This window comes from Miniopterus schreibersii, assembly GCF_964146895.1.
Source record: "Miniopterus schreibersii genome assembly, chromosome: 7".
Classification (NCBI taxonomy): Eukaryota; Metazoa; Chordata; class Mammalia; order Chiroptera; family Miniopteridae; genus Miniopterus; species Miniopterus schreibersii.
The window spans coordinates 78,305,648-78,332,457 of NC_138108.1; the positions used below are offsets into that span (position 1 = coordinate 78,305,648).

Genomic DNA, 26,810 nt, shown 5'->3' on the forward strand with positions numbered 1-26,810 from the left:
GCTCCTCCCTCCCTCCCTCCCTCCCTCCCTCCCTCCCTCCCTCCCTCCCTCCCTCAGCGGCCCAGGAGCCCCTCGGTGTGCTGTCTGCACTGGAACCCACAATGGGGCCGGAAGTGGACGGCCCAGCCCCCCACACACGTGCGCACACACATGCATGCACACACATGCATGCACACACCCTCACAAGCACCCTCGCAGGAAGGCTTGCACGTGCGCGCACACGCTCGCACAAACACTCGCAGGCACACACGCACACACATAGCCATGCACGCTCGCACACGGACTCTCAGACACGCACACGGACGACTCTCAGACACGCAGCCGCCCACGCTTTCCTCTTCCCCAGGCAGCCATGCTGAGGCTGTTAGACTCGGGCGCTCAGTTACGTCTCAGATTTATTTCCAATCACCTAGAGCTGGATCAATGAAAGACAAAGGTGCCTTCAGCTCAGTCACCTGCTCTTCCCGAAATGCCAAGGACTGACATTTGATGCCATTGAACCCAGTCGGCAGTGCCTGACTCACGTCCTTGCTTCCCAGCCCCAGCCCCCCACCCCAGTGACACCCAGCAAGGACTTCCAGGCACTGATGACGAACTGCACGGCCCAGGGAGCCCCGACGTGCCCCGGCAGAGCAGAGGCTGGCCTGGGGCCGTCCTGTCCGGCGGATTCCTCCTCCTCTCCGCGCAGCTCCGCCGCTCCGTGCTCCGGGCCAGGGCAGCCCCAGGCCCGCGGGCGCTCCGGGCGGCGCAGGCGGCGGCAGTCCGGCGCGGGCGGGGAGGCGGGCCGCGCTCAGATGAAGTACTCCTTCCTGCTGCCGTCGCCGGCCTCCTGCAGCGACGGGTCGCCCTCCAGGGCCGCGTCCGCGCTCTCCGCAAACTCCGTGCCCTTGTCCTCGTGGGTGCGGTACGTGCCCTTGTGCCGGTACATGTAGTGTAGGATGAGGGCCAGGAGGGCCACCAGGAAGAAGGCCACGGCGGTGATCACTCCTGGCGCGGGAGGGGCGCAGCTGTGACAGCGGCGGGGGATGGGGGGGGCGCTGCCGTCCCTCGCTCTCCCCGCCCCGTGCCCTCTGCCCTCGCCTGGCTGACCCTCTCTCCCTTCCCCCCTCCTCTCTCCCCCCCCCCCCGCCCCGTGCCCTCTCCCCTCACCTGGCTGACCCTCTCTCCCTTCCCCCCTCCTCTCTCCCCCACCCCGTGCCCTCTCCCCTCGCCTGGCTGACCCTCTCTCCCTTCCCCCTCCTCTCTCCCCCCCGCCCCGTGCCCTCTCCCCTCGCCTGGCTGACCCTCTCTCCCTCCCCCCTCCTCTCTCCCCCCCGCCCCGTGCCCTCTCCCCTCGCCTGGCTGACCCTCTCTCCCTTCCCCCTCCTCTCCACTCCCCCCCCCTCCCCTCACCTGGCTGACCCTCTCTCCCTCCCCCCCCCCTCCCGCCCCTCTCAGCACTGGGCAGACTGGCTGGAATGGCATTCCGGTCTTCACCCCTGCCCTGGTGAAGGAGCCTGCAGTGCACTGAGGGAGACCGCCTGTGGGCATGGTCGGTGATTCCTGCAATGCAACTAAGTGGTTTGCCCGAAACCGAGGGGTTCAGGGGACTCAGAACTTTCTGTTTTAAAGTAGAGGCTACCTGGGCGTGAGACTTAAAGTGCTGAAGCCAGAAGGTGCTGGGAAGCTGGGTGGAGCTGGCTGCCGGGCTGCACTATTCAGGGGAAAAGCCAGGGTGACAGACTGCGCCCCAGCCTGGGCCTCCGGGACAGGTGGGCAAAGTGTGGTTTCAGGGCTCATGGCCCCACCTCAGCTCCCCTGGGCCCCTGGGAAGTGGGATCTGGAAGAGTCTGCAGGGGAGCAAGGGTTGGCCAAGCAAAAGCCTGAAGAGGGAGGGGATCCTGGGGGACATGTGTGAGGGAGTGGGGTGTGGGGGGACACTTATTCCTTCATTTGGAGTCAGGAGGGGGAGAGATGAGGTTTGAGGGCTGCTCAGCAGAACTAGGGAGAGCACAGGGGCCATGGGGTGAGGGGTGAGGGGTGAGGGATGAGGGAGAGATTAGAGTTTGAGCAGGGCTAATGCCCCACCCCCACTGGGGAAGGGTGGGAGCTTAGGCATTTGCTTTGAAGCCACGGAGCAAGCCCTCTGCCTAGACTTAGAGGACACGTGCTTTTGTGGGCTGTGGGAGATGCTAGAGAATATGGGGAGGTGCGAACTGTTCCCAGGTCCCAGCTTCGAGGAACAGTTTCCTAAACATTCTGCTTCCTCGGGACAGTGCTTCTGTGCACATTAATAACACTGTCCAAGGAGAAGGGTTCGGGGGTCCGATGGGCTGCAGAACGTCAGGTTACACAGAACTGCGCAGGAGTTCAGGGGCAGCTTTTACTTATTTATATCTAATCGTAAAGTCCCTGAGTTGTTAATGAGCTGGGAGGTGTGTGAATCTCAGAAGGAAACAGCAGGCAACACCTTCCACATCTAGTCTTTCCTGAGGCACAGTTTGGGGTCACAGCTGTGACTAGTGGGGCCAGTATTGGGTTCGAAGCAAGGCTAGACCAGGGTCACATTTCTTTAGGATGGGGGGACGGGGCGTGGACCCAGGACAGGGAATGATTGGGGTGAGATGAGGAAATAGAGAGTTCAGGGGGCCCTGGTCCATCCCCCCGCCCCAGGGTGGCTCTGTCTCCAGCCTCTGATCTTGGTGAATACACGGTGCCCTCCTGCTCTTGCCTCACCCTTGCCACCGGGACACTGTTTTGGACATTTTCTGACAGAGCCAGGCTCTTCTAGTCTACATTCAAGGCCGTCTTTGAGGGAGGGAGAGCACTGGCACCCCAGCCTGAGCCCTCAGGTGGGTTCTTCTCCAGGCGTTGCTCTGACCCTGCTGACTGCTTGAGGGCCCCCCGGCCAGCTCACCTGCAACGATGGCGATGTCCACGGTCGTCCATGCCATGCCAGAATCGGGCTCTGGGAACAGAACAGAGGGGCCTAGGTTGAGAGAGGATGTTCCCCACACCAGTGGCATCTCAGCCCAGCCTGCACCCTCTGCTCACAGGGGGAGCAGCTCTGTGGACGGCCGAGTGGTCAGGCAGCAGCGTGTGGCACAGATGGGCCTCTGGCCAGGGCTGCACAGAGTCGTGCCAGGCTCTGCGTGGCTGCTGACGGTGCCAGAGAGCACAGTGAGAGCCATCGTGTGGCCAGACAGTGTGGGCACCTCTGGGGCTCTGCGAGTGTGTGATGGGCTCCCCCTGTATCCCCGACTGTGAGGGGGCCTGCACCTGCTGGCGCTCAACAGACAGGTGCGGTGGCACACAGGCAGGCCCACTGCAGCTTGGTGCTAGCACCCTCAGCTTTCCTCACGATAGTGCTAAAACCAGCCCACCTGTGGCGTGTCCCTGCATGGGACAGCCTGCTCCAGCCAGGTGCCCTTTAGTCGCCTCCCGCCTGTTATACCATGTGCTCTTCACAGCAGCCCCACAACACACGTAGTGTTATTAGCCCATTTCACAGGTAGGACACTGAGGCTCAGAAAGTGACATGCGCATGCTCACACAGCCTGCCCAGTGGCCGCTGGGACTGGGCTCTCCCCTCTGGGGTGCACTCCCTTTTCTCTCTTGAAGCCCTTGGCTCCCACCTGGAGATTCCTTCCTGAGACCCCTCTACAGGTCTGTGTACCCACTTCCCCAGGGAAGGGCCCCTGTGGTGCTGTCCAAGTTACTAAGTGCATTTCTCCAAAGCTCAGAGGGCCAGGAACCTGCACGTAACCTCGAGCTGCTGCACAGAGTCTCCTCTCTCTTCTGGGCGATGAGTGAGAGGAAGAATTTATTAGACCATGGAAATATCAATGTTAACATGGACATCCCATGTTCCCGTTACAACAATGATGGACATCGAAACAGAGAGGGCTACGTCATAATAGTCATTTCCACTCAGATAATTAATTATAGTGCAATGAGGTCATTTGTTTGCTGGGGGTTCTTTGATTACTGATTCAATTTCATTAGTAGTTACGAGTCTATTCAGATTTTTGTTTCTTCCCGATTCAGTAGTGGAAGCTTGAAAATTCTAGAAATGTATCCATTTTTTTCAAGTCCAATTTGTTGGCATATAATTTTTCGTACTATTTTCTTATAATTCTCTATATTTCTGTAGTGCCAGTTGTCACTTGTCTTTCATTTCTGATTTTGTTTATTTGGATCCTCTCTCTTTTTTCCTCAATGAATTTTGCTGAAGGTTTGCCAGTGCAAACCTGGGTGGGCTGGGTAAGCAGCAGAGGCACTTGGCTTGAATCACTTGGGGGGCTTTTCTTTGCTTGTCTTTAGGGGGACTGTGTACCTAAATCGATGTACCGGAACACTAGAAGCCCTCCTGCAGGCCAGCCAGCTGGGGTTGGTGGGACCCGGTACCCCCAGAGCCTCCCAACATGGGTTCCTTCAAGGTCGTGTCCGCCAAGGGCACGGTGGACAGGGAAGCTGCTCCCTGGGCCCCCTACCCCTTGCCGCTCTGCAGGGCTGAGTGTGCTCCAGCTGCATAATGTTACTGACTGAGGGTAGTGACACTGCAGCAGGACCAGAACTGCCACGTAGGTCAGAATTGGCAGAGGAGGAAGCTTTGGCCCATCTGGGACCGTGGGGATGGTGTGAGACAGTAAAGTGTGGTCCCTGGAACAACAGCATTTCCTGGGAGCCTGTTAGAAATGCGCGTCTTCAGGCTCCACCCCAGACCTACTCTATCAGAAATGCTGGGGGTGGGCCCAGCCATCTGTGGGAACAGATTTGAGACTCCGATTGCGCCACATCACCGTGGTGACAGCTCTGGTTCAAATCCTGGCTCACCCAGTGTAACAGCGGCGCGGTCAGCAAACTGTTCCATATCGGCTGCCTTTAGTCCCTGCTCACGTAAAACAAGGCTAATGGCACCCAGCCTGCGGTAGGGATAAGAAATGAGAGCTATTTCATATGTAATGTAGACATAATAAATACACGGCGCGCAGCTCAGAACAGGCGTTTACTCAGGACGGCCGCGCTTCGGTTCTAATTCTTATTAACACTCCTGTTCGCTGTAATTTGAAGCCGGTCGCCTAAGCGGCCCGTTGACAGGCCTGTGACCCACGCAGAGGATGAGCGCTGGCCACAGATTTCCAGCACTGTCCCGCTGACAGTGAAACGACCCTGGTGCCTGGCATCTCTGGGTCCCCACGTGGCTGCAGGGACCAGGGTGGGTCCCAAGAAATGGACAGTGAGTTTTTGACCTCAGGGGCTACAGCCTCCCGGGGAGGCGTGACCGTGACATAGGAGTTTTATTTAGGGCAGTGTTTGTCACACAGTAAGTCTCAACCCACTTGTGGGTCAGAACCAGAAAGAGAGAGAGGTGAGGGGGAGGGAAGGGGAGAGAGAGAGAACAGAGAACGGGGAGGGAGAGACACAGAGACAAACAGAGAGAAGAGCTTAGGGAGCGCTGGGAGCCCCTCGCATGCAGTCGGGACCCCTGGGTGGAGCTTGGTTTACTTGTGCACACGCACCACAGCCCTGGGATCTGAGTCATAGTGTAAGGGACATTTCCCAGGGCTACACTCGCTGTCGTATTTGGGACATTAACACTATAAAGGGACTAAACCGAATCCTTAGCCCTACAGCCTTTCGTTCAAGTAAAACTCAACTGAGAGGCCGAGCCATGGGCAGGCGGGCGGAGAACAAAGCGCAGGACAGCTGCCGTGGGTGCCGGGCAGAGGGCTGAGTTTGCCACAGCTCCGAGCTTCTGAGCCCCCGGGTGCACGCCCAGCTGCAGGCTTGCCTCAAGGCCGAGGTCAGGGCCAGGGCCAGGGCCAGGGCCACGCGGCCAAGTGCAGGGACAACGGATGCCTCCAGTGAGCTGCTGGGCGCTGAGAGGGAAGGGAAGGGGGGGACTGACCTGCTCCTGCACCCACACCTCCCACAGGGTGCTGGGGACAGCGGGGAGGTGGGAGCCCTTGGAAATCCCAGGTGTGGGGAGAATGTACCTCAACTATGGCAGCGATGGTATGTGTCCTGGAGGCCGAGGAGAAGCATTGTGCTGGTTTTCCATGCATTTGCTGGGAGGGACTGTCATTTCAACTCCCTCATTTAATCTAGCAAGCCACAAAGGGAGGGGCTCTCCTTTCTTTAAGTTACAGTTAATAAAATGCATGCCCACAGGGGTCAAGCAACTTGTCCAAATCTCACTTGAAGAAAGGGCAGAGCCTGTGCCTCAGCCTGGGTTCCCCAGCACCGCAGCACCGCTGCTGGCCTGGGAGGGGCTTTCCCCGTGCAGCCTGCAGTCTGGCTGCAGCCCAGTCCCTGCTGGTGCCCTGGGTCCACAGGGCGGCCACAGCCTGTCCTTTGGTCAAAGGCAAACAGTTCCTGGGAGGCAGCAGGGCACACAGGTGCTGCTCTCCATGTAGGCGACACTCTCCGCCCCAGCTGGCAGCCTGGGTACAGCTGACGGGATGCAGGACGTCTGCAGCAGCTGGATCCTGGGGGACGGGGGCTGGTGTTTCTGATGGTGACAGTGAGCAGTGGCCAGGCCCTGCCCCAGGAACACACACCGACCCTTCCCTTGAGTTTTCACGCGAAGCTGTGCTGGGAAGTTCTCCTTTTTCCTGCAAGGCTCTATCTTCACCTTCCCCACCTTGTGCCTCGGGTAGTAGAGAAAGTGCCCACGCCTGGTTTCCCAGAGCCCACGTGGTCCAGCCTGAGCGCAGGGCGAAGGACTCCGGGGGAGTGAGCTCCTGGGAGTGGGGGTGAGGATGGCTTTAGACAGGAGGGCTGGGTGTTCTGGGGAGAGGGAGATTATTAGCCTTAACATCATGAAGGGAAGCACAGGGTGTCGGGGGATCCCTGGAGAGTCCCCGCCATGACACGGTGTCCACGATGGCTGTGGAGAGCTGGTCGGGAGAGCCACAACACAGCTGGCGATGCCTTAGCGTGAGTCTGGTTTTGGTTGGGGGGAGCACAACTGGTGAGGGAGAGCCATGGCAAGTCCTCTGTGGCTCTCACTGCAGTTTCTGGTTCCTGCTCTAGACTCTGGCCTCAAAGTTCTTATGAAAGCAAAGTAGGAACCACTTGACATCTGCAGTTTATTAACTGGCTTTTCTCCTTGGGGAAAAAGGTCAAATACACTTTCTTTTCTTTCATGGATTGTTGTCATCATGCCCTGAAAAGATGTCACATTCAAGCTACAAGGGGAAAGAACTGGTCTCAGTAAATAATGGCCCCCCAAAACTAAGCAAATAGCTGTTATCCACCTTCCACCTCTCCTGAAAGCCAGGAGGACATCAGCCAGTGGGGAGGCCGGTGTGTGTGTGGGGGGCTTGTGTTCCAGATGAACCAGAGGGCATGTGGCCGAGCAGAGCAAGTGAGGGCAAAGTACTAGGAGGTGCTTCAGAGCACAGCAGGCTGGAGGATGTGGGCCTGGAGCCACAGTGCAGGGCAAGCGCTTCATTACCCTGAGGGGATGGGAGGCAGGGACGGTCCCCAGCAGCCGCAGTACGAGCTGTGCTTGGAGCCATCACTTGGGCTGTTTCGTGGAGGGCAGACTCCTGTACACTGGGAGAGACTAGGGCGTTGGCCAGGCAAGCGCTTGGCCCGGGGCTGTGGTGGTGCTGGTGCTGAGGGAGGGTGAGGCTGTTGGTGTATCTGGAAAGTGGGGCCAGTAGGATTTGCTGGTGGGTCAGGAGTGAAGTGTGCAAAGAGAGGTGTCAAGGTCTTGTCCTGAGCAAGAAGGATGGGGGTGCCGTCCACCAGGAGGGGGACCCTGGAGGAGGTCCGCTGGAGACACCGGGGGTGGGGGTCACTGCCGAGTGCAGGACATGTCATGCTCGGGAGCCCATTAGATATGAAGCACAGGCGTGGGGTAGGCCACTGAACACAGGATCTGGAGCTCAAGGGAGAGGGGAGGGCTGGAGGCCTGGCTGGGTTCTCCAGCATCTTGATGGATCTTACAATGAGGAGATCTCGGTCCCAATGGGCAGAGGTTTTAGGGAGCCAAGAGACTGGGCCAGCTGCGGAGGAGCTGAGCTATTCGGGGGAGGTCTGAGCATGGGAGTGACCAGAAGGCTTGGGTATCAGGTGTCCTGGAGTCTGTATATCTGAGGCCTGTGGGGCTGTTTTCTGTGCTCTTCTCTCTCACACCATTCAGTCTGCAGAACAGACCACCTCGTAATTCAAGGGCTAAAGTCACTGTAATTAAAGCCACCAAGGGCTTGACATGCTGAGTCATCTGTCCCTTTGGTATTTTGGGACAGGCCAGCCATGTCTGGCTGCAGGACTGTTGGTCCTTCTGCTAAAGATCTAGTCCAAGTTCCAGAACCTCAGGACTCTCATAGCTCTCATTTCAGGCATCCTCCAAATTGGTCTTTGGTCATGTTTCTCATGTGTGGGGTGGCTGGCTGGATGGACGGAAGCTCCCAAAAGGCAGTGACCCTGCTGTAGACTCGGGGCCTCAGTCATGAGTTCAGGTCACATCACCTCCTCTGAGAAGCCTTCTCTGACTTGTGCAAAGGTCCTTCCAATATTCCTTCAGGAGCAACTAGCTTTTTCATATGGTCTCTGCTGCATATTTTTCTTGTTTAACTGTTTGTTTGTTTGTTTACAACCCTTTAAAAATGTAAAAACCATTCTTAGCTAGCCAACTGCACCTAAACAGGCCACAGGCCAGATTTAGTTTACAGGCTATGGTTTGCTGAACAACTCGTTCAAATCACCATTAAAATGCTTTGCACACTAATTTTTGAGCTACTGGAGGACAAGGACTGCGTTTTATACCTCAGCCTGACACAGTGCTAGGTGAATGAACTAGTGATGTAGAATAAAAATCCTGATATGTCCCAACTAATTATTTTATCATTATTTTTTTCTAGACACCTGCATCTCACACATTACATAAATAACCTCCCCAAGACTTTTCAAGTCATCCATTAGACAGTCACTCCTCAGATGCACACTGAGCTCCCAGTGATATCAACGGCTCTCGTTTATTGAGTCCCTGGTATGCAGCAGGTCTTCTTAGAGTCCTGAGGACACAAAGGTAAAGCTGACATCATGTGTGTTGCATGTGCGTGTGCATGTGTGCATGTGTGTATGCGTGTGCATGCATACATGCCTATGCACGTGTGCATGTGCATGTGTGCTTACATGTGTGGCTCAAGTAGACACCACTTGATCTCCATGCAGCCAGGGTCACACTGACCTGCCTTCTGTGGTCCCTGCTGTCGGGCGGGATCATGTGCGCTAATGTTACCACTTCTCTGGAGCAGTTAATTTACTTAAAACAATCATATAATTGCATTTTCAGCACCATTAGGTACCTAATTACATGACTAAATGTCCTCGATCAGGCTGCACGTGAGAATAATGATGACTTAGTTAGCCATGCTTTGTTATCAGGTTTCCAGAAGGCTCATCAGTTGGCAAACAGGAGGTGGAGGATGTTTTTCTCCTTCCTTCACCGAGTTTGACAGGCAGGATCTGCAGAGCCCCTGTCCTCTGGGAAAGCCAGCCTGATGGGGAGGGCGGTGGAGGTGAGGGGACCGTGCTACCTCGGGTATCGGCTCGGAGCCTCTGGCAGAGCCTGTGGGATGAAGGCACTCAGTGCTTCCTTCTACAGACGGACAGCTGCACTGCCCACAAGGCGAGGTAAGGGGAGGCCGGTGACCCAGAGACGGCAGGGCCTCCAGTTTAGGACCAAAAAGGTAAAGGCGCAGTGGAGGGTCCCGTCAGGGAGGACAGCCACAGGAGCAGGAAGCCAGAGAGAGGCCTCCCAGGGATGCTGGCATCTCCCACCTTGCCTGTGGGGTGCTGAGCCTCACTATTGCTACACGTACAGTGAGACCGGAGGGAGCCCAGCTCACAGGGCGGCTGGGAGGGCGACATGAGATGAGGCACCGAGACAGGGCAGCAGGCGTTTGTATGCAGCACGAATGCTGACGTCGTGAGGGTAGGACTGACTTGCTTTTCTGCTGGAGTCCTGTTTGAAAAGGGTGCTAGCAAGAGGGGGGAATTTTGATTTAAATATTGGAAGTGTATTGCTGGGGGTGGTGACGAGAAAGGCAGATACACATCGACAAAATGCTCTTTATAGAAATCATCTTAACGTGCTTCCAGGGGCATCCTGATGTGATGCCAGGGAGACAGTGTGAGTCCTGGCTCCCTGTGCCCCGGCTGCCTGCACCCTCTCCAGCCTTTAGCTCACTCATCTGTAGAGACGGGTGCACCTGTATGGCTCCCAGGAGGCAGTGCCCAACCCATGAAAACTCTCATCCTCACTTTTTTAAGGACATACACACCCCGCAACACCACACACCACACACACCCACTACACACATCACCACCACCTCCCCCCACACAGCCTCTGGACTCTGGGTCTCTGCTGGGGAGGTGCAGGAGGTCAGCTCCTGGGGAGCAGGGAGGGCTTGTTTATTTTCTGGGACATCTGGGCTTCCTGAGCACCTCCCTCCCAGCTGTTAGTCTCCTTTGTTCTCTGGGTGTCAGGACAGGAAGAAGCTTCAGGAAATCAGTGATTTACCTCATTTTGCATCAGACAACAGAACCAGGAAGTGGCCGGCTCCTGCTTCAAACCCTTGCGCTGTCTGTCTGTGCTTGGGCAGGAAAAGCCATTTCTCTTCACTGCTCCTGCCCCACCACCCCTTGACCCTTTCCTTGCCTGATTTCCTGGCCAGTGGAGATTCTCTATAATATGTCCCAATCCATCACCCAGGCACACTGCTGCTCCATCGCCCCAGCCCCCCAGTTCAGGTCTTGTGAAGGATGCTTCCGGCACATTAATATCTCAAAAGCAAAGAAGCTATAAGCACATACATATCTCTTCCTTCTGTCAGTTGAAATTCCATGATGCAAATCAACTGTCATCTAAATTAAATGGATCTTTCATAGAACTCAGTAAGTGCCGTGGAGACTAATCAAAGAGAGCCAACAGACTTAGACTTGTTTCACTTCAGAACTTTGTAGGTAGTGTGGTTGGAAATTCAACAACCGGTTATTGTTCAATGACCAGCAGAAGTGGTGAACTGGCACACTCCTGCTGTTTCAGTGCAGTCCACACAAACACGAGGCTTTGCCCCCCTTCCTTATCAGTGATCTCAGCATTTCAAGAGCAGGTCTGAAATCTAACACATAATCTTAGGGGGAGACGGGTAAGTACAAACACAATTTTCTGTCAGACTGGTCTGGTGTACTATTTTCTTAAGCAAACCAAGTAACAGAGTGAAAACAGAGTAAACAAAAAAGACATTCACCACCTGTAGGGTTGGGTCCATTTGAGTGATCAGGATTAAGGACTCCCAGGTAAGTCAGATGGTCTAACATTTCAAATAATCTTATTCATTTTAGTATGGATGATTTTATATTAAAAATGCTGGTTTTCTTTTAATTTTAAATAACTATTTTGAATTGTGTTTTGGGAAATATAAAAGCTACAGTTTTAGTTGAAGAAAGGAAAAAAATGAATGACTAAATCCAGTACATATCTTGAGTTCATTTTGCTCTCTTCTTTTTCCCTGTCTTATTACTTCTTCTACCATTACTACCACATTCAAATCATTAATAAACTTTGTTATTTATCTGCTTGATGAATAATGAGCAATGAAGAGTTTTAAAGATCAGATTAGAGAAGCTGGGTCTTTTCCCGTGGGCAATGAGCAGGTGAGAGATTACAGAAAAAAGGACTCTAGAAATTGAAGTAATTGAGGGATGAAGAGAAGGAAGGGTTTCTCTCTTCCAAGTTTAGAAAAGCACTTGGGAACTACCAAGAATGAGAGACCAACAGAACTGAGAGTAGAGGACATGGAGAGGGAGGTATGGTGTGAAGTCAGGGCTCCAGGAAGACACACCTGGTAAGGCTGGGAGTTTTGAGGGTTAGGGAATTTGAGGTTCTGGCAAGAGTGAAATTACTAGTTAATGAAGGTTACATCATTGTGATGGGAGTGATAGAAGGGCTATGAATAATAATTTATTATTTTATGTTTAAATATATTCTGTTATTTTGCTTTCACAATTATATTATTTAAAGTAATTTTCAAATTATTTAAAAATTAAGATGTGTTTCAGATTTTCAAATTTACATAAAAATAGTTTTTTAACCATTATGGGAGGGAGGCATAGGTGAGATGGATGGAAAGGATGAGTGAGAAGGGAATCTTGAAAGCTTCCCTGGGAGGCTTTTTAAGACTAGCAATGCTCCATCTACGCAGAAGTCTTTGCTGCTGGGGACCTGACCTGGGACTCAAGTAGGTGGGTGGCTCACAGCAGCAATAGGAGCCTCTTGCTCATGGCTCTCAGCTCTGGCTCTACATTCAAATCACATGTGACCCTTTAAAAACCACCCGTGCCCAGGTCCCATCTTCCTAGTGTTGCCAGATAGAATGCAGGAACCCAGTTATATTTGAATTTGAGATAAATAATTTTCTTTTAGTACAAACATGTCCTAAAATTACATGCCAACTCCATAGCCTGTTCAGTTTTTTTGTCAACCTGAGCGCTTCTTGGTAGGGACACACCCAGAGGACAGCACTAGGGTCTCCCAGACTTGAGCCAAAGCTCCAGGCACAGCCAATCTGCATCCCACATTGTCATCTCACATATTCCCATCCCACCTGTCCCACAGGGGCCCCATGCAGGTCACATGGACTCTGATTTTATTTCACTTTCCCTGGTTTTGGCTCATGCTGTTGCTTCGGACTGGATGCCTCCTCCTGTGACTCTAATGACTATGATGATGCTCTTATGGATTCCAGGGAAGGGATTTGAGAAGACCCCTCACGCCTTCCCCAGACACTAGCTCACCTGAGCAGCCACCTGGCTGGCCTCCTGCCCGCCCCCTCAGTCTGCCCTTTCTCTGGCTTCGGCATTTGTCAGCCTTGGTGTCTGTCTGGGAGAGACGCATTTCTCGATATTTCAGTTGCAATCCCAGGCCTGGAGATCAGTCTCCATCTCAGACAGACCACTGCACGGTGCTGTTTGGGGGTTTGAGTCAGGCGTTGCCCCCCTGGCCATGCTGCTGGCCTTTCCCTAAGGCCTGCTCTGAGGGGCCTTGGCCCTCCAGCAGGTCCTCTAAGGACAAGACTCACTCCCCTGCACCCATCATGCGGGTCACCTCTGGGTGGCAGCACCTTCCAGGGAAGGCTCCTAGTCAGTGGGCCAGGGTGCCCTGCTGCCCTGCTTGACCCACCCTGTGGGAAGGTTGCTGTCTCGGCTTTATCTGGAGGCCCTTCACCTCTATCTGCATCCATGAGCATAAGAGCCTGGGCAGAGGGCAGCCAGGGGGTCACCTGGCTAACCCTGGCTGCTTTTTATGGGTCTTTGCTGGGGTTCCCCTGTGTCTTAGCTACACTGATGATGCTTCTCAGCAAAACCTACTCTTGTGGGATGACCTGTGTACCTCTCATTAGCTGAAATCCCCAGGCAACCTTGCCAGCAGGTACTTACACCCTACTTTATATAGGAAAAGATTCAGGCTCAGAGATATCATCACTTGCCAAGGACTCAGTGAGGATGCAAACCCAGACCTGTACCCAGGGGTCTGCTGCTGCTCCAGTGGCCCTGCCCTGGCTCTAGGTTGGGGCAGCTGGTGATGGTGTCCTGGTGGCCAGTAGTGGTGATGTGCTCGGTACCTGTGGAGTCCTGTGGTCCCTGGGGTGCACTGAGTGCAGCAGCTCTGTGAGGCAGGGACACCCAGCCCATTTTACAGACTGGACAACTAAAGTCAGAAAGGCTAGTCACTTGCCCCCAAACAGTTGGCTAACCCAGTCTACCCCACCTTAAAGACAGTCTGTTTCCCTAAAGACAGGACATTTACAGGGACCCAAGCCTAAAGGAAAGGGAGCTAACTTTTCAAGGTAGAATTTGCCTTTAAATGGGGCGTGCGTGGTGGTGGGTGTAGGGTGGGGGATGAGTTGGTTACATGCACTACTTCCAATCAGAGCTCCCAGGAAGGAGGGAGGCAGCTGAGGGGCCAGCAAACCTGGATTCAGACCTGATCCCATGTTAGACAACACACCTCAACCCCTTCCGTTTCCCAGTCTCAGTGTCCTGCCCATAACATGTAGTGCGTGCCTCACAGGGAACCTGAGCAAGCTCGAACCCCGCAGACAGCCCTGATCCACCGTGGGAGGCACAGCTCCCTCCGCCACGTTCCGAGCCTCAAGGCCTCTCTGGAGACCCATCTCCATCACCCCTCCTTGCCACACCTTTGTCTCCGACTGCTCCCCACAGGTCCAACTGCCTGTGCCACCAAAAGCTTGCTTTGTGTCTAAGACAGTAAAGCTCCCTGGTCTTGCTGTCCCCGTTCTGAGGGTTGGGCTCTAGGGACGGGCCTGAGAAATCAGCCAGTGAGAGGCCGGGCCCAGGACCACTTTATCAGCACCAGGCCTGCCCAGCGCAGGCATCCGTTCCCCTGCAGCTGCCTGATAAGAGGCTCAGCTCTGCTTTCCTTACTGCCTGCAGCCTTATCAGAGCCCAGCCTGGGGAAAGAGCATTTCCATCTGTGTGAATGATGGGTGGGTGGGGGCCGCCTGAGAGGCAAAGGGCTGCACTTAGGGCTTGGGACAGGCACCCATACATCCTTCAGGAGCACGTGCAGACCCCACACCTGGGCCTGAAGGTCACAGAGCTCTGAGCTGACATTCAGTCTCCTCCGCATGTGTGTGTGGCGGGGGAAACAAGCAATGCTTAAGCATGAAGCCCTCTGTCTCCTTAAAACTGTAGCATATAAACACATGAAGCACATGGCATCATCAGCAAGAGGACACTGGAAGCCCAGTGGGGAGGCTATGGGTGGAGAGGCTGTGGAATCCAGTGAAAACTGCAGTGTCACTTCTGCGATTCACTACTCATGTGGCCTTGGCACCTTCCCCAGACACAGTTGAGACACGTGGCTGCATGAGGGCCCAGACCCTCTTCTTAGCAGGTGTGAAACAGCACATTCCTTCTGGTGGCCATAGGCGGGCAGCCCAGGCTCCTTGGTAGAGAGCTCAGTAAATGCCAACGCCCTCTGCACCCCTGCCCTCCCCTACACCAGGCTGCAGCGAGGACCCAGTGAGATAAGAAGCATGAATGCGTGTGAGACTCCAGTACAAACAAAAGCCCAGGGGCCAGGCTTCCAACAGGGCCCTCAGGTGGAGATGCTGAGTCAGTCCCTTGTATCAACTGGATTGTTGCATTGGGGTCACGCTATCTGAGGGAGGAGGCCCTGGGAATGAGCTGCTGGGCCTGTTTAGGTGGCTTTGGTCTCCCAGCTGGACTTCCCAGGACTGCTCGTCAGACTGAGCAGGATGGCAGGACCGTGTAGAGCATGTGGAAACACCCTCCCCACACCCTTCCAGCCCATGAACGTGGGTGCTCATGCAATTACTCCGGGGAGTTGTCAGTCGCCACCTCTGACAGGGCTGTGGGGGAGACTGAGCTGGTGGCATCCTAGGTTCTAACCTGAGCTGTAGAAACCTGAGGAGAAGCCCATATTTCTGGGCTGTGCTTTCATTCTGCCAGGAAGACTGGGGGAGGCTGAGCGTGGTCTAGGGGCCTCCCTTCCCAAGCAGGTAGCAGGTGTTCCCCAGGAGCAGAAGCCCAAGACCACGCTTGCCCACACCTTTTCCTGGTTCTCCTCATGCCTGCTGGGCCAGTCCTGTACCCCTAGGGGGAAGGCCACTGTTTTGTGTTCTCTGCTGGGCTGGCACCGTCACCTTTCAGGGACCCAGGATGCAAGTGAAGGACCAATGCATATTCCTCTCATCCCCAGCAGGGCCCAGCACAGCTGTGCAGAAAAGCTTCACCCAGAACATACAACTAACAACATCAGAGAGGGTTCTGAAAGCTTGTGCGTGTGTGTGCACATCTGTACCCACAACTAAGGCACCTTTCAGGACCACTGAGAACACACTGGACCCTTGGTGAAGGCCCTCCTGGCCCCACCCCTGCATTTCAGGCACTCCTCAGGAGTCCTCCGCCCTCTCTTCCTTCCCTTTCAGCTTCCACCACAAGGAATGCTGGCTTAGGGCCCTGCTCTCAGCCCCTTGCTGGAGAACTGAGATGCTGAAGGCCTCCTATGTCCGGGTCATGAACATTCTAGAGGTCATGAGCAGCGGGCTTGGAGGACCCACAGCTCAGGAAGAAGAGGGAAAACCAGCAGCTCCAACAATGGGGCTGGGAGGTCCTTCCATTATCTCTCTGCCACCTCACCTGTCTGACTTCATCTCCGAGTTTCTTCTTTCCACCCTTCTTCCCCAGCCACACTGGCCTCCTGGCTGTTCCTGAACAGGCCAGGCCTATTCCTGCCTCAGGGCCTTTGCACTTGCTATGCTCTCTGCCTCCTATGTCTCCTCTCAGATGTTCCCGTGTTTGGCTCCTTGGCTTCCTTTAGATTTTTCTAAAACAGCACCTCCCCCAGCAGAAACTTCTCTGGCCATGCTCTTTATATGGCACCGCTCTCACTCCTTGGCCTTCTCTATCTCCCTTCCTAGACTGATTAGCACCATCTTACTACTGAGCACTCTACCCACGTATCTTGTGTCCATCTGTCCATCCCCACCAGAATGTGAGCTCCCCTTTGGGACTGCTGCTGGTTGGTCCACTGTCACATCTCCAGGGCCTCAACCAGGACCTGACACACACTTGGTGTTCGATAAGTGTGCCTGGCATGTGACTGCTGGGCCACAAGCTTGCTGGTGCCGGTGGCAGAAGCAAAGGACAGGACATAGATGCAGAGGCACCAGGGCTGAACTCAGAGCCCACCATTTTATATCAGGTCTAATGTGGACATACTTCTGTCCCTGAATCTCCAACTCCAAACCTGAGAAGAGGAGAGAGGCCCCAACAGGTCAGGTGCAGCGTACCTGGCCTGACACTGTCATGTGGAGTAGAAGGTATGTCCCTTGCCTGGACGCTGCTGAGAAGCGCTGCTCTTTGAAGGCCCAGTGAGCGGGCTGGCCCTCTAGCTGCGGGACGAGGCAGCCTGTCCAATGTGTGGCCATTCTGCCCACACCTGCCCGGCTGGGGTCAGGGCTGTCTGCTGTTAGCAACAGGACCCTGAGGGCCTGTGTAATAGAGGGAGGGGTAGGAGGGTGCGAGAAAGAAACTACAAGGAGGACCCTCTTCTTGGTGGTCTGGGAAGATCAGGTCACGGGAACCAAGGTGCGTCATGTGCCCCAGTTAGCCAGGCTGGGCTGAGTGGGCCTCCCTGCCTGTTGCCTGGTCCCTGACCTCTGTTGCAGGTCTTTTTCATGGCTTCTCATCCATCTATGAAGCTGTGTCCCCAAAGCAAGGTACAATGGGGCCAGGTGGGCTCGAGGCTCAGAAGTGGAACCATGAGAGATTCTCCTGCTGGTTTAAGTCAGCAGTTGGCAAACTTTTTTCATAGAGGGACACATAGTAAATAGTTTAGGCTCTGTGGCACATATGCTCTTTGCAACAGCTCTGCCATTGTCACATGAAAGCAGCCACTGTCACATGAAAGCAGCCACAGACACGTAAACAGTGGGTGCAGCTGTGCTACAATAAAACTTTGAAGCAGGTCACAGGTTGCATTCGGCCTGCGGGCCTCAGTTGCATGCCCCCGTTTAAGTCTCTGCATCACTGGGTCTCTCTCTTCCCTCTGAGGCTAACATTTGCCCAGTGCACACCCCAGCAAGACCTGGGCCTCCACCTCCACCTCGCATTCAAGGTGCTGAGAGCTTGGGGCCACGAAGTGGCTATGTGCACCTTGAACACAGGTCTGTCATGCAGGAAGTCTGCACTTTCAACCCACATGACACTAGAACATAGGCCGCTGTCCACGCCACACCCACCTGCCATGGACTAGAGTCCAGCTGCACCTGGGCCCACTGCATCCTGAACCCCTACGAGGTGGTGAGGACACCAGGGTTGTGGAGGTCAATGTGGGTGAAGTCACTACCTTGAAGTCACCCTCCCTGGTGGTGAAGTTGACACAGTAGCTGGGAGGTGCCCTAGGTGAGTCCTGCCTCTGATTTAAACCCTGTGTAGGGTGGAGGCCATCTCTGCCAGGGACGGCTGTGGCCTGGTCCTTGTGACTTCTCGGGCTGACTGAACTGATGGGTGTGCCTTGCCACAGACCACAGACAGATTATCCAGGGACTCCTCAGCTCCAGGCCACTGGGTCCCAAAGTAGGACAAATGGCCTATCCAAGTGGCCACAGTCTGGCTATACTGAGGTTCTGGTCCAGCGAGGCTGGAGGAGATGGGGCAGTGTTTAATGGCTGTACGGAGGCCCGATGGAGGTTGCTGGCTTAAAAAAGACATCAGGAATTAAGGCAGAGAAGAATGCCACCTTCTGTTCTTTTCTCCCTGGGGACGGCCCCACTCGAGCTCAAAGAAGCTTGGGGACCCAGAGGCAGGAGGCAGGGCAGTGAGAGGTCGGCCTTTCATCTGCCTAGACAGTAAGCCTCTGTTCTCACGGCCAAGGGGCAAGGACGGCAAGTATGGCCAGGAACTCAGAAAATTGTGCCTCGGGGCAGTGCAACCTCAGAGGGGACACCCTGGAAACAGAGGGGAAGGGATGGTCAGGAGCTGGGGGCAGAGATCAGAGCTCAGGAAATAAATGGCCCAGAAGTGGCCAGAGTGGGAGGCAGCCTCACAGGGGCCTGAACTTTCAAGAAAACTGTGGATTTCATCTGCCTCTGAATGCAATGTCCTCAAAAATGTATATGGATTTTCTCCAGCATTGTTTGTTTTCTCAGTGAAAGAAAGACATCATTTCACTCAAATGAGTTGCTTTAAAACAACATGCTCTAGAAAGTCATTCAGAAGCTCACGTTCTTAACAGGCAATGACCTGGGGGTGAGTACCAGGGCCTGGTGTAAATAAATGGGGTGAAAAAGCCCATTGAACCAATCTCTCACTCCTCCCGTGAAAGGAACCTCTGCTGGCTTTTGAAACTCCCCATTTCCTGCCCACTGAAAGGTGGGGTGGGCAGGGGCTAAGAGATGGTCAAGGGCTTGGACCACTTGGGCTCAAGTCACAGCCCTTCCATTCACAACCCAGTCCTGTGTCCTGAGGCGCAGGTGTGGCCCGCAGACCCACCTCCCAGGGAGGGGGGTGGCTGGTGGCCAGTGACGGCCCCTGGCTCACATTCCCTGGCACCTGTGACAGGCCAGACCACCCGTCCATAGTGGGCACCCGGGTGAGTGCAGCTGGTTCTATTTTTACATCCTTGCCACTTGCTCTACCTAAGTCGTGCCCGGGGTTAGGACATTCTCCCCAGCAGCACTGATCACTGACAGCTTCTCGCACAGAACCTCACCCGACCAGATAAATCTCCATCTAGTCAGGAGAAACTCACCACCATTTAATATTAGTTATCAACATGAGCTCACATTAGGTCTCAGTTTACATGTGGGGTTACAGTAGCTGAAGTGGTTCTTTAAATATGCGGGTGTCTACTGAGCAGAATTTCTCACCGAGGACTGGATGCTTTTTATTCCTGCCATGGTACCTGCCTTGTGCCCCGAGAGCCCAGCAATGCCCTGAGGGCAGGGGTCCTGTACGCTGTGTCTCCTCCTCAACCCCTGGAACAAGGGACAGGAGGGACACACCGTGACACACTGTGTTTCCGTTGATGAACCAGGGATGTGTATGGTGGCAAGGAAGCATTTGTAGATAGATGGTGTCATAAAAAAATTTTCCATCCAGTTTCCTTTCCAACTCTTCAGACTTTCATCATGGAGCCTGAGGGTTCCTGAAATCTGGTAAGAGCTTCTCTCATGGAATTACCTGGTACATGGCTGACAGCTGGGTGGACATTGTAGTCTGGCTACAGGCACACACGTCACCCCAGGGAGAGCATGACGGCTTTGGTGATGGAAGTGTCCGGCACAGAAGGACCCTCTGAGCTCCAAGCCCCAGAGCGCCCTCAGGGGCAGCAGAACAGTGGCTGGGCCCCAGGCGCATTCCAGAAGGTGCCGGGCAGGAGTCTGCAAGCCTGGCTCCACGCAGCCCTGTGTCCAGAGGTGCCTTCAGAGGCAACAACGAGGAGGGTCCTCGGAGTGTGGCCACCAGGCCTCTCATCTCCAGCAGGACAGCATCAAATGGGCTTTCATCTCATATACTTTCAGGTTTTATCCAAGAATTTATTCTGCAGAATTGTCATTTCTGATGAAAATGATTGCAGTGGAAATCTGTAGCTGTGACACCATTTTTTGTGGAGTGGGGACCCCAGGAGGGAAGCCACTTCTAGAGGTTCAGGGACAAATGGCTTTCGTTAGTTCTGCCTCCCATGTTCTTGGGTTTTGCTCCACCCTCATGAGGCTGAAGACTCTTTGAAGACAAAGCCTGTGTCCCTGGTGTCTATGCGGCCCTTGCTCACAAGAGGCGCTCGCTGGATGAAAGTCAAGGTGTGTCAGACTCGATCGTGGTGATCAAGCTTGGCCCTCTGCACTGAATTCCCCGCAAGTGGACAGAAAGCTGAAGGCGCCTGGCTTGTGTCACCTGCTACTCAAGGGGTGCCTAGAGACTAGGGACTTGTAATAGGACCTTAGGCTGGGAGTGAAGAGGGGTGTGAGGAGGGTAAATCTGGGACACGGCCCAGAATTTAACTCCTGGAACCTGCAGACTCCCCACCAGAGGGAAGGCTGCCTTTATTAATAGGTTCATGAATAGTTGTCTTCGTTAATAGACTCGGGGTGTGTTCAGGAGGGACGGTGAGCCCAACCCTAAAATAACCAAAACTACTACGCTGAATTCTCCAGACCCGTGTGCCCCGTCTGCCACGTGAGGTTAAAAGGGCCTGACCCCAGGTGAGAGCAGACAGAGGGGCTTTGAGAAACAGAACACGACGCCAATAGCTAGGCAATGCGGACACTCTAGACTGAGGTAGATGATGGGAATGGTGCCTGGAAAGTGATGGTGTGGGAGAAAGTTTTAAAGGCAAGCCCAAGGGCAAGGATGCTGTAGGCAGCAGTTCCTCCATTGTTTCCAGTTATCTCCGGGAGGCCACAGGCCCCCGTGGACCTGCCTGCCCTGCCCTGGACCAAGCCAGACCCCTAAGAGAGCGCCCCTCTCTCTGAACCTGGGCTGACACCAGTCTGTCACTGAGAAACGCAAGGAAGTGGTAAGGGGTGTATGTGTGTGCGTTCACATGTGTGCACATGTGTATCCATGTGTGTACGGGCACGTGTGTGCGTGTGTCAGTGTCTGTGTGTGTGTACGTGTGTAGGGCAGAGAAGTGCAGGGTAATGCAGGGTTAGCATCACAGTTTCTTCCCTTTGGTGACATGCAGTCCCAGCATCCTCACCGTCACCCCACCCTGTCCCCCATTTAAGATCCTGATGACTGAGTTTCTGTAGCACACTCAGTGCACCTCAAAGTTACCGGAGACCTGCGCCCCGCTCTCGTCTGCCTCCTACACCTGGCTGTGTGAATTCTTACAAGCCATGTAACTTGTCTGAGCTTCACTTTATTGCCCTGTCAGAGGGGGAAAGCTCTTGAATAAAGACAAGAAACAGGCTTGAAAGTGCCCAGGAGAGTCTAACACGCACAGCAGCTATGGTCCCACAGCTGCGAGATTTCAACAGACAAACTTCAGGGGGGAGCTTTGCGGAGAGGCGGTCCAAGACCCGGTGGGGGCATCATTCCCTCCTGGTGCCCCTGAGGTGACCCCGAGAGGCAGCTGCCCACTGCTTACCCAGCGGAGAGGGGGACCTGTGTGTGGGTTGGCTCAGCTGGCAGAACTGGCAGTCACAAGGGGCCCTGTGTGCTTCTCTGTGCATTTCATCAGCAGCTGCTAGGCCCACAGGTGGGGGCTGGCGGAGGGCAGAGCCAGCATAAGTGGCCGGGTGGGGTGAACAAAGATACCCTTTTTCTTCTGAGGCAAGGAGAGTGACCCCAGGGCTGCATGGAGCTGGGCAGAAGGGACAGGGGTCATGCAAGCCCCTCCTGTCATGTCACAGTGGCTGCCGTGTCCGGGGGGTGGAGGGACACACCTGGCTCAAGGCTGGACAGTGCCTGTGGTGCCCAGTGAGGCCCTGGGGAAATAACCTTTTTGAATGTCAGTTTCCATATTGCTAAACTGGCATTAAGAGTATCGAGCCCACGTACCGTGTATATCCCGGCGGGTGTGGAGTAGCCAGAGTGGGCGCTCACCAAGTGCTACTCACCAGCCCGCCCTGGCATGTGAGCTAAGACCCACAGCACCGCCTCCGCCCCAACCCAGAGCTCTGCATGGCTCCTCTGGGTGCCTCCTGGGGGCCTCTTTACACTGAGGTTCCTGCCTTTATCTCTGCCCAGATGGCTCTCTGAACAGCCTCCCAGCTGTCACCGGGGAGTCCCCTGAGTATATGAAAGTCACCCTGCTCTAGGAAGAATCTTCCTTCACTCTTCCCCTTGGTCTTGTCTGCAAAATTCTATAGGGAACATTATCTGCTTCTGTAGTAATGAAACAGGGCAAAGAAAACTTATTTTTAAACTTTTAAGTGAAGAGCAGCCCAATTTCCCTGCTTAAAAAGCCAAGAGAGTAAGAGAGAGAGATAGAGATAGACACAGAGAGAAACAGAGACAGAGATAGAGACAGAGACAGAGACAGAGAGAGACAAAGTGAGCCCCAAGTGTCCTTGGGGATTTACTTGGACTCTGTGGCTCTTTCTAGGGCAGAGGTAAAGGCAGGAACAAGGGGTCCTGTGGGACTGGGCAGGACACCCGGGGAGGGGTGTGAGGGTTTGAGGTAGTGCAGCCCTGCAGAGGGGCAGCAGAGAGAAAGGAGCAGGGCAGGGCCGGGTGGGATACTGACAGCGTGGGGACCAGCAGGCATCCGGCTCCTTGGTCTCGGATGGGTTCAGACAGGGCCGCAGTGTGACCTGCATCGGCCTGGGTGCTTTGCTTGCATCGGTTGTTTTTGACAATGGCATTGCTATAAAGATAGACGTAACGTTCAGTCCTAAATGTTCATCACTTTCCTTTAGATTTTAAAGGAGACAAACGTGTTTGTGGGTTTCCAGAAGCGGTGGAGGCCCTGAGCATGGTGTCTGATGTGCAGCTGGGGCTGCTAAGCCCGCCCTGAGATCCCCTGTACTCGAGAGCCTGCGGTGGCTCTCAGCAGTCACATCACCTCTCCAGTTTCAGTGTCATCACGTGCAAAACGGAGATAAAAATACCTCCTGCAGGGCTGCTCCGGGTGAAATGAGATAACTTACTCCACATGAAGCTTTCAGTCAGCGAGACAGTCACCATAAGAGGAGAGTAGGTCAGGATAATTTATAGAATTTGAAGAAAAGGAAAAAAAGAGATTATGAAACGAAATAAAAAGAAAAATGGATTACTCCAGATTTCCAGCCATAGCTGAAATTAATTCACTAAAATGAGAATTTAAGGGTGACAATTTAAATGACCAGTCAGTCCTAGGACACAGTCCCAGGAAGCACGGACTTTCCTGTAGGAGCTCAGGCAGGGGTGCAGGGGAGAGGGGGTCTCTGCTTTGAAGGGCCCCCGGAGAGAGTCCGGCTGTGAACCTGGTCAATGGCAGCACCAAGGAACGGAAAAGCAAGACTGACAGAAGACATGGAAGGGCAGAGAGCATAAGGGCAGGTGGGGAGGGGAGGAGCCCCGTGTGTGCACAGCACAAGGCACACAAGGTCCACTGGACAGGGCGAGGCCAGTGGGCAGAACCAGGGGAGCTCGAGGTCACGCAAGCCACTGAGTGGCGGAGTCTCACCCTGGATTGGGAGGGGATTCAGGTGAATCCAGGACCCATGCGCTCTCTGTGTAGATCAGCTTTGTCTACACTGGTTGGAATTTCATATTCATTCATTTATTCATTCATTGTTTTTAAAGAGTCTTCTCTTTCCCATGGAGAAGGAGACAGTGAGGCCCTTTTTTTAAGGAGCTGGTGTTCAGGTGAGGCTGGGGGAGCAAGGATGGCCCTTTCAGGGTATCATGTACAGGAAGCTGAGACGCTGGCCCTCGTGCATTTTCTGGGCTGCTCTGTACGTATTGCTCCCATTTTTGGATAGAAACATGAAGGGCAGGTGGGTTGGAGGCAGCTCTCACAACTCAGGAGGGAGCAACTTCCCAGAGCTATTGCAGGGCGGCTCCCCTGCTGGGCCAGAGGGCTGTGCCAGCTCAGGACCAGGGCAGACTGTGCCATCCTGTGTCAGGGGACTATTCTCAGTGGCAAATGGGCTCGAAGAGGTAAGGGCTGGGAACGAGGAGATGTGGGCAGTGGGAGGGAACTAGCTCTCACTCAGGGCACGCTGGGACTCGGTGAGCCCCAGTGAGGAACGCAGGGGCAACTACGCTGGGACTGGATCCATGATGAGCCAGTCGGATCTCAGAGCAAACCCTGAGGCAGAAATGACTATTATCCCCATTTGCCAGACAAAGGCTGGCTGGAACTTCTGGGGTCCGGAGCAAAATGAAAATGGGGACCCTTTTTAAAACTTAAGAATTTCAGGATGGCGACAGCAGAGCATTAAAGCTGGTGAGTGTGGGCCCCTGAGAGTGAGGCCTTCGTGACCGCACAGGCCACCCACCCATGAGGCCAGCCCGGTTCAATGAACTGTGATGCAGAGGCCAGGCAATGTGCTCAAGGCCAGGCAATGTGCTCAAGGCCAAAGCCAGGGCAGTGGGGGTCCACAATCAAACCCAAGATCCTGGACTCTAAAGCTGGTGTTCTCACCTCCTTGTCACTAACAAATCGATGCAGCGTGTATTTGGACTAAATGGCTCAGAAAAGTACAGAAGTACCTGAACTTGAAGCCTCTGCTTGCTAACGGCTGTGTGTAAGGTTCTGGAGAGAGGGTTTGACAAGCATAGAGAAAGTGCCACATCTCAGCCAGCGGATTTTGCTGCCTGGTGAACACAGAAGCCACAGGCTGGGCCCAACACAAGAGGCAGGCGTGAATGCCATGCCTAGCCTTTACCTAGCGACCATAACATCCTTCCCTCGAAGACTCTGCTGAGAATGCGTGTGCCCACAGCTACCGACATGTGAAGATTCCCTCCTCCAGGGTCCAAGGGGGAAACGGCAGAGCTGGGGCCCAGGCCAGCAGGCAGCTGAATGGTCGGACCCTTCATAAAAACATGTTTGCACACAGCAGGAGGGGGCAAGGGGTTCCGGCTGTGCTCTCTGCCAGTCAGGAGGCCTCATCTGAAGTGGAGATCAGTGTCTCCTTCAGGGTGTGACAGGCACAGTGAGATAACTGGGCACCCTTGCCTAGGTCTGGCCCCTCACAAGTGCCTGAAATTCCAGCTTCCTTCACAGACCCGGAAGGGGTCAGGGGTGTGTCCACTGAGTCCATATAGCACGAGGGCCACAATATTTGGTAATAAGAGAAAAGACGCGTAGCTTTAACTTACAGAAGGAGTTTGCTAGAGAAGCAGAAACAAGGGAGCATATAACAAAGTGTCATAAAGAGCTATTCATCACAGTTGTTTTAAATTCCGCCCAGCAATTCCAGCATCCCCGCCATGCCTGGTTCTGAGGCTTGCTCTGTCTCTTCACAGCATGTGTTTTTTTTTGCCTTTGCTATGCCTTGAAAGTTTTCTGACAGCCAGAGGTGATGTGCCAGGTAAAGGATTCACTGTGATATTGGGGAGAGGTAGGCAGGGGGATGCACCCCACAGGCCTATGAGAAGGTCTCCGGCCCAGTGAACCTGGCCTCTGCACTGGGAGCCTCCCAAATGCATCTCAGCTTTTGTCTCTCCCCTCAGGTGGGATGGAGGGCTGGAGGGGCTGGAGCTGGGTTTCTCTCCTCCCAGGCCCTTAAGCTCTGGTGGTGCCCCAGCAGATTGGGCTCTGGTTGCCCAGTGGCCCTGAGGCCTGGGCTTACTGTGAACAGCTGCTCTGGCATAATTCCAAATGGCTGTTTCCTCTCCTCCTGAGGCTGTTTCCTCACCCCACAGGCCTATGAGCAGGTTTCCTATGGGGTAGGGGGTGGGCGTGGGGCTACTTTTCTCTGATATTTATTGTGGGAACTTGGTGGAGCTGCAGGAGATAAATCTCACAATATTGTGGAGCTCCCCCCTACCTCGCCATGACTGGGTCCTCTGGAGATCTAATGCTCAGAGTTGTCCACACTGAGCCTCCTGCATTTGCCAATCTTGAAGAATCCTTAATGAAAGGTGGTGAAGATGTCTGCCCAGAGGACCAGCAGGGATTCAGGGCCAGACAGGGGGCAGCAAGTCCTGCTCAGCCATTGTCCCCCAGGCAGGGCAGGCTCGTCTGCCCAGGCCCAGCGGCACATATGTGAGGTGGTGATAACCACACAGACTCTGTGGCTGCAAGGGTGGGTGAGGGGGGTCATGTAGGGATCCCGCTGAACCCGCCCACCTGTGACAGCCCCAGTCCTAGGCTCCAGCTCTGCTGGCCTGGGAGGAAACTAGCTCGTCAGCATGTGCTGAGGCTCAAACTTTGCACACTAGCATTGTCCTGGGAGAATGTACAAAAATGAAAATTTGTAATAATTAAGGGAAGGAGCCAACACTTCCTTAGAAGTTCAGATTTCATAGGATCTGAATGAAAGCCTAGGCAAAGATGGGGCAGTGAGGGAGGCAGGGAGGGAGCACCTGACCAGGATCAATGCTGAGTGGGACGGAGAGCTCGGTGGTGACTGCTGGGCCCTTTAGCCATGTCCTAGAATCTGTTTTGGTTTGACTTTCTGTGCTTTTAAGTTATTATTTACTAACCCCCTGAATATGCTGAGCTCTGGACTGGGGACTATGGCGTGTATGATTTCTAAAAGGTGCTTTGGTATTTGGAGGGGACACAGGCCTGGGAGCGTTGGCCTTCAGTCTTCTCTGCAGTCATCCATTCATTTCCAAGTCACTCCCTAAGCACCAGTCTAAGCCAAGCCCATGTGGTG

The 26,810-nt window shown here is 54.3% G+C and overlaps 1 protein-coding gene across 1 annotated transcript in view; it reads right to left on the reverse strand.

The window, feature by feature from the left end:
* Positions 1 to 377: 377 nt before the first annotated feature.
* GYPC (glycophorin C (Gerbich blood group)) overlaps positions 378 to 26,810 on the reverse strand; it is a 30,958-nt gene continuing 4,525 nt past the window's right edge. The window contains exons 2-3 of the mRNA XM_081142169.1: positions 2,897 to 2,947; positions 378 to 987 (exon numbers count right to left, since the gene is read on the reverse strand). Coding sequence (XP_080998295.1) covers positions 791 to 987; positions 2,897 to 2,947 — 248 coding nt within the window. The 3' untranslated portion in view covers positions 378 to 790. The remainder of the gene's footprint in view (positions 988 to 2,896; positions 2,948 to 26,810) is intronic.